Here is a 14,366-nt window from a genome sequence, read left to right on the forward strand (position 1 = left end):
GTGTAGTTTCTTTCTTTTTTTTTTTTTTTAGTGTAGTTTCTTATGCTGGGGGCAGACTTCCACAGCTCAGTCCACTGAGTGTGTGAGCACTTGTGGGGCCGTGTGGCTAGGGGAGGAGCTCCCCCTTCCCTGGGATTGGACAACACAGACATGGCCTCTGGCCCACCACATAACTGGTCATCAGAGGGCCTCCTGTGTGCTGGGGTTGTGCAGATGAATAAGAGAGAGATCAGTGTCTCCTGGAAGTACCCTGTTTTGGGAGGGCATTCTGTATGGTGTGCCTATCTGGAGTAATGAGGAGGGTGTCAGTGACCCCAACCTAAGCTCTGGCATGCAGTCTTACTAATCTACATGGTCACTGCACAGGCCCGGCCTGACTGTCCTCCCTGTGTTGTAGATAAGGACAGAGAGGTGTAGGGGGGACTTTGTGGTTGTGATGTGACATGGGTTACACTGGAAGGGGCACACAAAGACGTGACACCAGCAGTCAGGTTTAAATAGGAGCTGATGTTGGGTTCAGTGGCTTTGTGCTACATGCATTTTGTTGTATAAATGAGAGGATTGAAATTCAACACAGATTTTTCCTGCTCAGTGGATAGGTATGAGTATGTTAACTGGTTACTACATTTTTTTCCCAGAAAGAAATCTACTTTAAAAATTAAATTAAAAATAGGGGAGCCTGGCTGGCTCAGTGAGTTGAGCATATGACTCTTGATTTTGGCTCAAGTCATGATCTCAGGGTTGTGGGGTCAAGCCCTGCAGTGGGCTCTGCACTCAGTTGGGAGCCTGCTTGAGATTCTCTCACTCTCTCTATGCCCCTCACTCCTTCTCCTCCTCAAAAAAAAAAAAAAAGAAAAAAGAAAAAAGAAAAAGATCATTGCACGCAGATTAGAGGAGAGAGCTGGTAGATGTGTCATTGGCATGCTTGCTTCTGCTGTGGCTGTTCCCACATTGTCATTGCCCATACTTCCTGGGATATTTGTGTCCAAGCAGGGCAGCTCTTCTTCAGAGTGGAGCTAGGTCTGTGCAGCCATGTTGTAGGGAGAGGGAAGGGACTTGGGGGGGGTAGGGTTTGGGACTGCATGCTGGGTCACATGGGTCCTGCTCAGTCTTTTCAAGTTCAGACTCCACTCGTAGAGTCGGGAAGTCATGCTGGAGGCTGTGAGGCTCGAGGCTACAAGTCGCCTTCCAGGCAGACCCTGGGAAGCAGGGGGGCTTTTTCCAGTTTTGCACATATGGAAACTGAGGCTTAGAGGGATTTAGTGTCTTCGAGAAGATCTAGACTTGAGCCAGGAGGTGATGAAGGTTCAGAGCTGGGGCAGCTCAGGAGGCCCGAACCACATGCCCAACAGGTGTTCACACTCAGCAGTTTTCCAGAGTGGTGGCTGTGGGAGTTCATCTCTTTTGACACTATATGATTCCACAGCCCCAGTGTTTTGATGCCCATGACTGGCTCACCAGCTGTATTGCCTGGTATGTGCCTGGCCATGGGCCGCTACAACCCACCTCAACCACAGGAGGGCCAAGCCCATCACTGTCTTTTTTCATCTCTGCTCTTTGCGTGTGTTCTCTGTTCTCTTAGTGGCGGCTGTCCTTTATATGGCTGTGGTTGCTGTGTCATGCACCTCTTGGCTTTGTCATTAAAGGTGGCCTGAGATGTGGCTATCTTTGGTCTCGAGGTCAGGAGAGTCCAGGAGGCCGGTTGGATCTGTTTCTTTAGGATAGCTTTCAGGTTGTCAGTAGAAAGCTGAAGGAGGTGCATCGCTGGGGCCGGGGCTCACTGTCCTTGTGCCTTTGTAGCTGCAGAAAATGCTGCCCTTCCCCCACCTGCTCAGGGGTGAGGTGGAGGAAGACCAGAGGGGTTAAATGATGATCCGGGTGGCTTCCTGAGCTTTGTTTGCATCTTCATTGTCAATAAGTATCATTCTTTTGTTTTACTATTTTATATTTATGAGAGAACTAACTTACTTAACCAGTATTTCCCTTCAAGAGACAAGAGTTGGTGGGAGCAGCTCCTAGTTGTCCTGGGCCAGGAGCAGAGATGTCCCTGTGCTGCGTGGGAGATCCTGTGCACTGAGAGAGGATGCTGTGTGGGGTGGGCTCTGTGGGGCCAGGGATGCTTTGGGGACCAGCATGCAGAGATGTGTAACCCAGACTACTTTTCAAGAGGGGGAAGAATGGGCTCTTTCAGCTGCTGTTTTCCACAGTCTTACTTTTGGGTTGTGAAGATTCAAATGAGTCTAAAGGTAACATTGCCTTCCCCGGTCCATTCAGAGTGTGGTTTTTTCCTTTTGTTTTTAAGATTTTATTTTTACATAATCTCTACAACTAACATGGAGCTCAAACTCAACTCTGAGATCAAGAGTTGGGTGCTCTACTGACTGAGGCCAGCTGGGTGCCCCTACACAGAGTGATTTACATTAGGGGCAGCAGTGAGTGCAGCTGACTACAGGGCCAGACAGGGAACCAGATCCAGAATAAGGCAGTCGGGTAGAGGGGCAGGTGGAGATTTGCCTGGGGCTGCTGCCACCCTCCAACAGCCTCCACTGTGGCAGGGGTCTGGGCCCTTGAATTGCCGAATGCCCAGGTTCTCAGAAGCTCCAAGATGAAAACAATGCCTGTGTGCTATCTCAGTTTTTAAAGACATGGTGGGGCAAAGTAGTTTTGAATTTGGCCCAGGGGCTCTAGGTTGTTGCTCTCAGTTTTAAAATTTTATTTGGAAAATGAGTTTACAATGAGAAGACAGCTTCAGGCATGTTGGATGTACTCATAGTATGCATCTGCTGTGTGTTTGTTCCAGGGCGTGGTGACTGCTGCCACTAGTCTCATCACCACCTTGGCACAGAAGAATCCTGAGGAGTTCAAGACCTCTGTCTCTCTGGCCGTCTCCAGATTAAGCAGGGTAAGTTTATTGATGGGGAATGGGTATCAGAGTGTGTTTTGGTCCTAGTTATTTTATTTAACTAAGATATTAGCTTACTATTTAGAACACAAGGTCTTTGGCTCAGTTTGTAAATTGAGGAGTGAGAACTTGCCTTGGTTAGGATGTTGTTGGGTTTTCTTTCAACCTTTTTGTCAGTTGAGAAATGTCCTGTCCATATGGGAAAGTGCCCAGAATAAGGCAGCCCAGCTCACGGTTGTGTTTCCTGAGAGCTGCTCGGCCACCGCGCAGGGTGGGGAACGGGGATACTGGCGGGTGCTCCCCACCACAGGGAGCCCTGTCCTCACTTGGATAGCCTCACTGCTTGCTCTCATTTGCTCTGCTGCCTGAGCACATGTTCTTTAAATCGGGCATCTTGAATTGTTGTCCATAGGGACCCTACGTGTCATCTATTCTTTTGTGTTTGACTCAAAGTGCTCAGTGTTGTGGAGTTGTCATAATTGTTTTGTGTGCCATTCCTTCATTTTTGATGCTGTGTGGAATTTGTATGAATACACCACAATGTACCCCAACGCTGAGGTGATTAGGAGTGACCCAGCTTGGCTATCTCTTGGTTGGTTCATGTGAGTGAATTGCTGGTGGGTGTGTCCCTAGAGGTGGCGTAGCTGGGTCACCTTGAAGGGTGAGCAGGCAGCTGTACCAGCTGGCCTTCCTGCCAGCAGTGTGCGGTTCCCAGTGCCTTGCATCTTGGCTTTTTAGATTTTAACCATCCTGGGGGCATGGTGGTGTCTCATTGTAATTTAAATCTACATTTTTTTGATTATCCTCAAGGTTGAGTGGCTTTGCATGTTTGTTGCTTTTTTTGAATGTCTTTTTTTTTTTAAAGATTTATTTTTTCATGAGAGACACAGAGAGAGAGAGAGAGGCAGAGACATAGGCAGAGGGAGAAGCAGGCTCCATGCAGAGAGCCCGATGAGGGACTCGATCCTGGGGCTGTGGGATCACATCATGCCCTGGGCTGAAGGCAGACGCTCAACCACTGAGCCACCCAGGCATCCCTCTCGTTAAATAGTTTCCTTTTTGTTGGCTTGTAGAAGAAATTCTTTATATTTAAATATGAGCACTTTGTTATGTTAGATTGAACCAAACAAAACTGCCCACATTTAACCATGATTGGTGTTCAAAAATGGCATCTTTGTATGCTTCAGCCTGCTCTGTAACTTGCCGTTTCGCTGCCTTGGTGAAGCCTTCTGTGATCACAGACTCTCAGTTCTAGTGCCCGAACCCTTTCCTTCCTGGTTAGTGCCTTTTGTTCCCTGTCTAGGAAGTCTGCCCCTGTTCTGCAGTTTCACATTTAGGTTGACAGCTACCTTGGGACTGGCTTCTGTGTCTCTCCAGTTGTCCTAGTGCCTCCCTGACACCATCCCGCTGGGCGCCACCTTGGCCAGAAACCAGTGAGCTAGGTCTGCACACCCTGCTGCTGTCTGTTCAGTTTGCACAGAGGCGTGCTGTCTAGTTACTGGAACTGGATGTCCAGTGGAGCACGCCCTCATATCTTGTTCCCCCACCCCCAAAATCCTGTTGGGACTGTAATCTGTAGATCAGTTTTGAAAGAATTAAAATCTTTACAATATTGAGTCTTTAAATCCATGACCATAGTGTCCCTCTCCATTTATTTGGAGAGTCCTTAATTTTTCTTAGTAATGTTTTAGAACTTCTTGAGTAGAGATTACTTTATCTTTTGTTAGATTCATCTTTATACAGCTTATTTTTAAAATGCTATTCATAACAATATCTTTTTTTTAAGATTTTATTTATTTATTTGAGACCTAGAGCATGAGTGGGAGGGAAGGGACAGAGGGAGAAGCAGGCTCCCCACTGAGCGCAGAGATTATGACTTGAGCCGAAGTCAGATGTTTCACTGACTAAGCTGCCCACGTGTCCCCCAACGATGTCTTAAGTGTGTTTTATAACCACCATGTGTTGGTTTGTGCAAGTGATATTTGTACATTGATCTTGGGGTTGGCAACTCTGCCAAGCTCACTAATTTTAGTAATTTCTGTGTAGGTTGCATTAGATCTCCTTTGTACTCCATCATGTCTGTGGATGATGAGTTTTCTTTCCCAGCCTGTATTCGTATGTGTTTCCCACTCCCACACAGACCTGCACTCGGTGTGGCTATGAGAGGATGTTCTTCCTTGCCTCGAGGGGGAGTCTTCAGTGTTTCACATGATGGGCCGTTTTCCTGGCTTTGTGGTTGTTGGTTCTCTGTCACACTAAGGAAATTCCTTTCTATAACTTTGCTAATACTTTTATCATGAATTAACTGGTGAAGCCATATGAAGTTAGAGTTTCTTTGTGTGAGAGTTTCTTCTTTTGGATTCAGCTTATTTAATGAGGTACGGGTCTTTACATTTTCTGTCCTTTCATCAGTTTTGGTTGGATTTTAAATTTTATTTTCATGGAATTTGCTAATTTGAACATTCAAATGTATGGATAGAAAGTCTCTGTACATTGTGGGGTCAAGGGGGTGTGGGCCGTACTCTTGCCCCCTTTTCTTTCCCATGGGCTGCTTGTGCCTTTTCACATCCCTGATAAGCCCATTGAGTGTAATGGCTTCTGACTTGTTGCTGTCTCTGTTGTGGTTTTCTTCCCTGGCTGCTTTCTCTTCCTATCTTTGTTTTAAAGATTTTATTTATTTATTCATGAGAAACACACACAGAGAGAGAGAGAGAGAGAGAGAGAGGCAAAGACATAGGCAGAGGAAGATGCAGGCTGCCTGTGGGGAGCCCGATGTGGGACTGGATCCCAGGACCCCAGAATCATGCCCTGAGCCAAAGGCAGACCTCAACCACTGAGCCACTCAGGTGCCCCTGTTGCTATCTTTGTTTCATTTCCTTTACTTTCTTGGGTTAATTTGCTAGTCCCTTTGTAAATCTTTGAGGTGAATTCTTCATTGCTTTTATTTTTGTATTTGTTTCAAATGTGTGGATTTATAAGTTAAGTTTCTGAGTGTGGCTTTAGTTGTGGGAGACAGCCTGCATTGGCTCCTTGTGTCTTGAGGAGCAGAGTGCTCCCTGTCTTCTGCTCCATGTCATTCAGGCCCTCTGATTGCTTTACTTGTCCTGTCCATGCCTTACAGTGTGGAGCTCGCCTTCCTGCAGGAGGGGCCATGTCCTGGGTCTGGGCTGCTGTCTTGGAGTTGAGGGCAGGGGTCAGGGTGAAACCTTCCTGAATGTGCTTACATATGACCTAAAGTGTCACACCTGTGAACTTTGTAGGATGGCACTCCTCTGACCTCCCTGACGCATGGGGGTAGGGAAGGCACTGGGCTGTATGTTAGTGCAAATGAAATGTCTTAGGGCAGTCATATATTCAGAAGGTGGAGGGAATGTCTGCCCTGCCAAGGACCTCCACGGCCAAGGAGATGGAACCATGAATGAAGGAAACTTGCTCTTTGGCCTTGGTGAGCTCATGGCAGGGGTTGGCACTGGAGGCCTGTGGAGGTACGGGGCTGGGTTCAGAACACCAACTTCTCCCTTCTGAGGGGACCAAAGTTCTCCCTTTTGTATTTTACTCACTTCTTGGTCCACAAAGGAAAGATTGGGTTCCCAGTCTAGGACCATTTGAATTCTGTAGCATTTTCAGGTCAGTGGTATCAGCTGGTTTGTGCTTGCAGAGTGGGGTAGCTGTTACACAGTAAGAGCATGTGGTACCACTCCTGAAAGTGACAGTGGGTGGGACGCTCTCCCTGAGAGCCTGGCATCGTTATGCTCCTTTACTTCTAAAGTGAGAGAAGTGTATTAATATTCTTAGCTCATTGAACAGAACCATTTCTCAGTGTGTGATCTGAGGACCACACTGAGGGCCTGTCTTAGTGACATCTGCCCGCACCCTGTATTGTCTTACAGATTGTGACATCTGCATCCACAGACCTTCAGGATTATACCTACTATTTTGTCCCGGCTCCCTGGCTGTCCGTAAAACTTCTGAGGTTGCTACAGTGCTATCCACCCCCAGGTAACAGCTATGCAGCAAAGACCTCTCGAGTGGGATTTACTTCAGTATCTTAGGGTTATGTCTTTTGTTTATTATTTTTATTAGTCCTTTCCCAGCACTGATTCTTGTTCTGTGGATCCTTGTGATGCTGCCACACATTTTGGCTTTCCTAGAGCAGTGGGTAGAGGACTCAAAATTTTGTTACAATTTGGGATTATTTCTGCTTTTTATATAGTATCAGATCTGTGCAGGGTTTGAAACACACTTTTTCAGTAAAACTTGAAAGGCCTACAAACTTTATGTAAATTTTTAATAATCTGTATAACTTTAATGTATGCATTGGGGATATTTTTCTGTTCATATTTTATGGCGACAATGTTACATTTAACTAGTTCTAGAAATAGAATTTCTTGGCTGAAGAATGTAGATGAAAATTTTTATAGATGCTTCCAATGGCCCTGCTCCTTACTGCATCCCCCTGCTGCCCCTGGTTGCCTGCTCGGCCTGCCTAGCGGCCATCCTGCTGCTTCATTCTGAGATCTGGGGCATCTCCACCTGCCTGTGGGTGTGAGTTTCCTCATCTGACCCTCCTTTTAGACCGTGAACTTCAGTTTTCTCATGGCTGGCCCCTAAACTTTGGGCTTCTAGGTGGCTGGGTCCTGGTGGTACCCCTCCTGTGATCGTCCTCAGAGTTCTGCTTCTCTCTCCAGTGGCTGGATTTGCGACACCCCAGAGGTGCTGGGGGTTTTGGTGGACAGATTGTTTCTGATCCTCTGACATTTTTACTGCTTTCTTATTCTTTTTTTTTGTCTATTATTTTTTTTCTCTGGTTTAGTTAGAACTTTAAACATTTCTTTCTCTTTTTATTGGCTTTAGTAACATTTTCTCTCTATCTATTGAGAATGAAGGTGGAGCAAAAGATCTTTTGCCTCCTGTCTTTCAAACTGTGAGATTTTATTTTCTCTTGATTTGTGTAATCTGTAACGCAGCGAAGGTGTTGTGTATCATATTTGCTTTAAAATGTATGTGTAGGTACCCTGGCTATTAAATCCTCTCATTTTCAGTAGCTCTGCAGTTGGACCAGGAATGTGCACCAGCCATTTCCCCCTGGGTTGTGAGGTGGTGCGGCTGGGAGGGGCTGGTGGGTGTGGGGAACCCTGCCTCACAGTGCTCTGTGTTGCCCAGAAGACCCCGCAGTGCGAGGCCGCCTGACCGAGTGCCTGGAGACGATTCTGAACAAAGCCCAGGAACCACCAAAGTCAAAAAAAGTGCAGCATTCCAACGCTAAGAACGCCGTGCTCTTTGAGGCGATCAGCCTGATCATTCACCACGATAGGTGGGTCAGCAGTGGATGGTGCTCTCCTTCCCTTGACCTTTCCCGTAAGTGGGCTTGACGATACACCCCTCGTAAACACGTATGTGTGCCCTTTCTTGTTGACAGGAGGCCTGTTGGATGACATAGGGTGCTTATCCTTTCCCGACACTGACACGGTGTCTCTGCACTCCTCAGACGGGCCTAGGCCCCTGTGCAGTCCCTTTTCTTCGTGCTCCTCCAGCACTCCCTGATCTCTCTGGCCTCAGACTTCTGCACCATTTTCCTGAGGGCCTCTCCTGCTCCCCTTGGGCACCCCGATCCTGCTTGGCTTCTCCCATAACCTTACAGGAGGGATGGGGGTGTGTGCCTGTTAACTATCCTGCAGCACAAAGCTGCGCTCAGCGTTGGTCTGAGGCCTTTATGGGGAGGGGGTAGAACAGTCATGTGTGTCAGTACAGCACGGGGCGATGGTAGATGTAGAATGGTTTGCTTCCTTGCCTGTCTTCCTCAGCTCTGGTGGTCCTTCCTGCCTGTGGCCTTCCTGCCTGTGACCTTGTGAATGATGCCTTATTTTAGACTTCCCGTTAGCATGGCAGTATGGCTCCTAGGTAGGACTGTGGGGAGATGCCCCTAGGGTCCCGTGACTGCAGACTGCTGCACACCCCCAAGGTGGTGTGGGGCACAGGTGGCCTGGCAGGCCCTCTCCTAGCTGCCTTCCACCTCAGTGTTTCTGGGCAGATGTAGTTTCTTGTGAGAGAATATCCTATGGAGAGTCCTTGGTCAGCAGGGTTGGGAACTGTTAAAAGTTCTGATTTTAGAGGAAGCCCTTTGGTCTTTATTGAAGTTATATATGTGTGTGTATATAATTTATTTATTTACTTATTTATTTATTTTTTAAAGATTTTATTTATTCATGAGAGATAAAGAGAGAGAGAGAGAGAGGCAGAGACACAGGCAGAGGGAGAAGCAGGCTTCATGCAGGGAGCCTGACATGGGACTCGATCCTGGGTCTCTAGGATCATGCCCTGGGCCAAACGCAGTGCTAAACCGCTGAGCCACCCGGGCTGCCCTATTGAAGATATTTAAAGAGCAATGACATCATGAGGACAAAGTCAAGAGTAAACAGCAGTGCAACCAGAACTCCTTGAGGAGGGGTCCTTCAGGACTCGCTGATCTCATGCCTCTGTTCGCTGATCTCGTGCCTCTGTGTCTGTGCATGTGGCTCTCAGGAGTCTTCTCATGTGCAAGGCCTTTGTTCAGCCATTCACCAAGGCTTGCTGCCTCTGGCCAAGGTGCCTCTCTGGCCCCTTGGCGAGAACCCTAAGTGTTCCCTCTGTGAGCTTGGCACAGAGGCTCAGGAAGCTCTCGGTTTGGGATAGTCCCTCTGTGTCACTAGCTCTTTGGAGCTGGTGGAATTCTGCAGATGAGGTGGCAGTGAACAGAGCAAATGTAAAACTAGCCTTCATTGTAGGAGGCCCCAAGGTCTCCCTCAGCAGCGTGCTGGCTTCTAATGCCACCTGCCATGCTGACCTGTGAGTGGTCCTGTCTGTGAGGTGCGTGCTGAGGAACCCCCACCCACTCCCTTTCTCCTTTCTGTGCAGTGAGCCAAACCTGCTCGTCCGCGCCTGTAACCAGCTTGGCCAGTTCCTGCAGCATCGGGAGACCAACCTGCGCTACCTGGCCCTGGAGAGCATGTGCACGCTAGCCAGCTCCGAGTTCTCCCACGAGGCAGTCAAGACACACATCGAGACAGTCATCAATGCTCTGAAGGCAAGTGGTCTGTCCTCTGGGGCTTTCACTGTCTGGATGATTCTTTCTCTGCTTATGAGGTCAGCTTATAGCACGCAGTATGAAATACCATTTTTAAAAAAGATTTTATTATTTATTCATGAGAGACACAGAGAGAGAGAGAGAAGCAGAGACAGGCAGAGGGAGAAGCAGGCTCCATGCAGGGAGCCTGATGTGGGACTCGATCCTGGGACTCCAGGGTCACATCCTGAGCCGAAGGCAGGTGCCCAACTGCTGAGCCACCCAGGCGTCCCTGGAACACCATGTTTTGCATGTAACCTAGTCACGGTAGATGTATGAATCATTGCAAACACTTCTTTTTCATAGAAAAAATATTTTGTCCTTGTCTCTGAGTAAACTCACTTTTCTCAAGGAATTTAAGTTCTAGAGCTGGAAGAGCTAAGTTGAGATGACCTGCTCCTGTTACCTTTTTATTTTTTTTTTCCGCTGTTACCTGTCTTTATGGGTCTCTAAAACAGGCTGTGTGGGCTCACCGCCCATGGTGGGACATGAGGGTACTCCTAGTGTTAGAGATTGCTAGACTAAGGGCACTGGGGAACAGAAGTCAGGCAGGGATGCCACGGAGCCCCTTGTTCTGTCCCAGGCTTATGGTTAAGAACAGGTCTGACTCTATCCCTTTGTGTTTTAGCATTTTTGGTGTGTGTTTTGAATAAGATGCCACACAGGGGCTGGCAGTTAGCTTTGTGGTGTTCTGTATTCTCTGGCCCTGGTTTTGGTGTTAGTTATCAGTTATTGCCAGAAGTCCTAAGATTTGCCCTTGCCTTTGCCTGTTCCTCTGTCCTTCAGCCATGCTTCCCAGGCTGTCCTATGCTGAGCATTGTTCCATTGCAGAAGCAGTCTAGGGTGGGACCTGAGAGTGGCACTGTGATGAGCTCCCAGGTGATATGGAAGGTGCCAGAATGTGACCATACAGTAGAGAGGCCTCTGACCTACCCCTAGGGATGCACCTTGCTTTTGGGGGGCCACAGCTGCTAGGCCCAAGTGCAGTAGTGAAGGGCTCTGCATGAGCAGTATGTATCCGGTGCTCCCTGCGTCTAGAGCTCACTGGGAAGAGCTCACAGTGAGCTTTGGGTGGAGAAGGGTGCCTGAGCCACTGGGGTCTGGCCACTCTGCCCACAGTCCGCTTGAGTAGCTTTTCACCCTGTGCCTCACCCCCAGACGGAGCGGGACGTGAGTGTCCGGCAGCGGGCTGTGGACCTCCTCTACGCCATGTGTGACCGCAGCAATGCTCAGCAGATTGTGGCCGAGATGCTGAGCTACCTGGAGACGGCTGACTACTCTATCCGGGAGGAGATCGTGAGTCCGATGGCCATTATGCCGCCAACAGTCTTCCTTTTCTTAGTGTGTGATTCTTTTCTGGCACTTTTCTGGGGATCTGCTTGGTTCTGGGTGAGAGATTCCTTTGCCTTAGCTTCCTATCAGCATTCTCAGTGGAGCCTTTCAGTCTTTCGGAAATGACTTTGAACAGCCTGTGTGAGCAGGGACCCTCACAGTGAGATACTTTTGCAACTCAGGTGAGCACGAGTTCAGATTCCTGTGGGCAAAAGTCTACAAGATTGAACCTTGGAATTATAGCTTACGTGCTGGGCACACACTCCTTCCTCTCTGATATGTTGAGTACAGCCACCATTTCCTACCTGGTAGATATTTCCAGCATTAGATCATCAGCAAAGTGGGTGCATATACCAAACACCTTGTCAGAGTCACACACGTGGTGACTGTGGGGAAGGCTGTGGTGATGCAGAATTGGGGCACACCAGGTTCCTGGTATCCTGTGGCCAGCACACGGGGGCCCTGAGTGTGTGTGATTCACAGAGGGCTCAGTGTGAATCTTTGTGGAGAGGTCATTTGCCAAAGTCAGCAACCCTGCAGCCTCTGTCTCCTATGAAAAGTGTTTCTTGTTTGTTGTTCTGGGTAGCAAGGTGCAGCTGAGGCCTCGTGGGGAGCCCTGGGGAGCAGGTGTCCAGTATGAGAGCTCACCACAAGTATCTCTCAGGATTGCTCCTAGGCTGGTGTTTGGTTTGGAAATGAAAGGCTCAGAGCTTCTGGGTATATGTGACTCCGCTTACAATCAGACACTCAGGTTTATAGGGGATCATTTATTGAATGGCTGTGGCTCCCTGGCCAGGCTGTGCCAGCTGCTAGCTCTTCAATGCTAAGTGGCGTGCTTAATTACTACATGGCCATGCTTCACTGAGGAGCAGTGCAGCCCTGGAGAAGAAGGTCAAGGAAGGCTTCTCAGAGGAAGCAACCCTGGAGCTGCACTGATGCCCAACCAGTAAAGTGAGGAGGAAGCTCCAGGAATAGACATGCAGGGAGTGTTGGGTGGTGGGGGTCATGTTTGGAGGTGTTTGGAGCGGGTCCTGGGCTTAACGCCTGTGTGGGCGGAGCTGCCTCTGGGGACGGTAGTCACTGGGACACGGTCGTCACTGGGGCACAGTCATTATCCCTGCTGGTGTGTTCTGAGCAGAGATGGACTGTGTATTTGGGTAGGTTTTTAAGGTCTTGAACGTTAGCCAGCTCTGTGTTGGCTCCTGCTTTTCCTTTAAAATGATGAGTGATGTTCCTCAGTCAGCTTTTGTCATATGAGGAGTAAGACCAACATTCTGTTTCCAGGTCAATGGTCTGTCTGCCCATCTGTGCAGCCTGGTCTGTATGAGGATGTGCCCTGGGGTCACACTAGCTGTTGGGCAGCCACACCTGATGTTCTGTGTGCTGCCCTGCTCACAAGGGTCCTTTCTGTCCATGGGGAAGGCAGCTCATAGGCAGGATGGCAGACCTGCTTGTAAAGTGGCTAAGGATTGGCAGGGGCAGGGCTCTGGACCTCGGGTGGGGGGCCTTGGGAGGCATTGTCGTGAAGGGTTGGGGGACTTCTGCAGGAGGTGTCAGTGAGCTTGTCAGGAGAGGGTGAAGGTGCAGGGGGGTGGGCCACTGGGAGGCAAGGAGGCATGTGTGGTAGAGGCAGTGAAGATGCTGGCGGGGGAACCCTGTGTGATCAGCTTTGGGGCAAGCTCTAGGATCAAAGGATTTTAAGCTGAGGGCAGTGATGCAGAGTGAGTTTTGGAATGCTGCTCTGGCGTCACTATGGAGAGTCGGTGTGGACGCCAGAGGGCGGGCCAAGCAGTTGGATGGTGGTCTAGGCTCTAGGAAGGTGAAGGCGTGGAAAGGTGGGGTGTGAGCATGGGCAGCTGTGTGAAGGACAGGGTCTAGTGTTCACAGCGGATGCTGTTCAGAGGGCTTAGTGCCCCCAAGAAGGTGACTGGGTGAGGAAGCCAGGGTCTGCTCTTGGAGAGCCCAGTGCCATTGCCCCTGGGCAGTGCATGTGACCCTTAGAGTGTTCTGCAGTGTGTAGGGGGAAACGAGTGTGTGGGGTCTCCCACAAAGAGTAGACGGGAGAGTGTTGAGAAAACCTGGCCAGAGCAGGAGGAGACCCAGGGGGACCCATGCCAAGGCTGTAGTCGGGTGGCAATGCAGGGTGAGGCTTTTGTGTCCTCCTGTAGCAATGATCCAGCCCTCCTGTGTGTTTTCCTAGACTGTGTCTCTCTGAGTTTATTTCTGGAGGGTAGTTTGGTTTTCCCCAGTTAAATCTGCAAGTCTTAAACTTTCTGGGCTCTATTGAGAATTGGATGGGAAGCTTTTTGCACATGCAAGCTTTGGCACATGCGTCGGTCCTTCTGAACCCTTGGAGTTGACGTAGGGAAGCACCCGGTGCTGCTCCTGCTGCCGCCATGGCTACCACTACTGTTGCTGCTGCTGCTGTGGGGCCTGGAACACCTGCCCTGAGACTCTACCCTCTGCAGGTGCTGAAGGTTGCCATCTTGGCGGAGAAGTATGCTGTGGACTACACGTGGTACGTGGACACCATCCTCAACCTGATCCGGATTGCTGGTGACTATGTGAGTGAAGAGGTGTGGTACCGTGTCATTCAGATTGTCATCAACCGGGACGATGTGCAGGGCTATGCTGCCAAGACGGTGTTCGAGGTATGGTCCGGATGCCCCTCTCTGGATAAAGTGTGGGGTTCTGGCTTCCCTCATGTCTCCTACCCGCTATTCTGAGAGGTCCTAGCTCATGCTGTGGACACCTCCTCTGCCTGAGCCTTGTCTCCAGTACGAGCAGGGCCTCCATTGGTGAGGGACATGTGCCCCCAGGAGGATGCTGATGTGCACCTGCCCCCACCTGGGGCCTGAGTAGAGCACAGCTCTCGTCCCAGGGCTGGGATTGGCCACATCGCTGCTTCTGGGGCTCCGCTGCTTCTGATGTACCTATAGAAGTGGTGGGAAGAGAAGGAAGGGGTGGGTGCTAAAGCCAGGAGGGTCTCCTGGAAGCTTTGCTGGAAGCTTGCACTAACATACAGAAACC

The 14,366-nt window shown here is 49.5% G+C and overlaps 1 protein-coding gene across 4 annotated transcripts in view; it reads left to right on the forward strand.

Annotated features, from left to right (window-relative positions):
* AP2A2 (adaptor related protein complex 2 subunit alpha 2) overlaps positions 1-14,366 on the forward strand; it is a 96,024-nt gene that overhangs the window by 66,490 nt on the left and 15,168 nt on the right. For 2 of the 4 annotated variants that reach the window (XM_038563533.1, XM_038563536.1), the window contains exons 6-11: positions 2,801-2,902; positions 6,793-6,901; positions 8,066-8,216; positions 9,797-9,965; positions 11,163-11,300; positions 13,805-13,987. In XM_038563533.1, coding sequence (XP_038419461.1) covers positions 2,801-2,902; positions 6,793-6,901; positions 8,066-8,216; positions 9,797-9,965; positions 11,163-11,300; positions 13,805-13,987 — 852 coding nt within the window. The remainder of the gene's footprint in view (positions 1-2,800; positions 2,903-6,792; positions 6,902-8,065; positions 8,217-9,796; positions 9,966-11,162; positions 11,301-13,804; positions 13,988-14,366) is intronic. The other 2 variants (XM_038563535.1, XM_038563534.1) reach the window with 2 other exon arrangements.

This window comes from Canis lupus, chromosome 18 (genome assembly GCF_011100685.1).
Source record: "Canis lupus familiaris isolate Mischka breed German Shepherd chromosome 18, alternate assembly UU_Cfam_GSD_1.0, whole genome shotgun sequence".
Taxonomy (NCBI): Eukaryota; Metazoa; Chordata; class Mammalia; order Carnivora; family Canidae; genus Canis; species Canis lupus.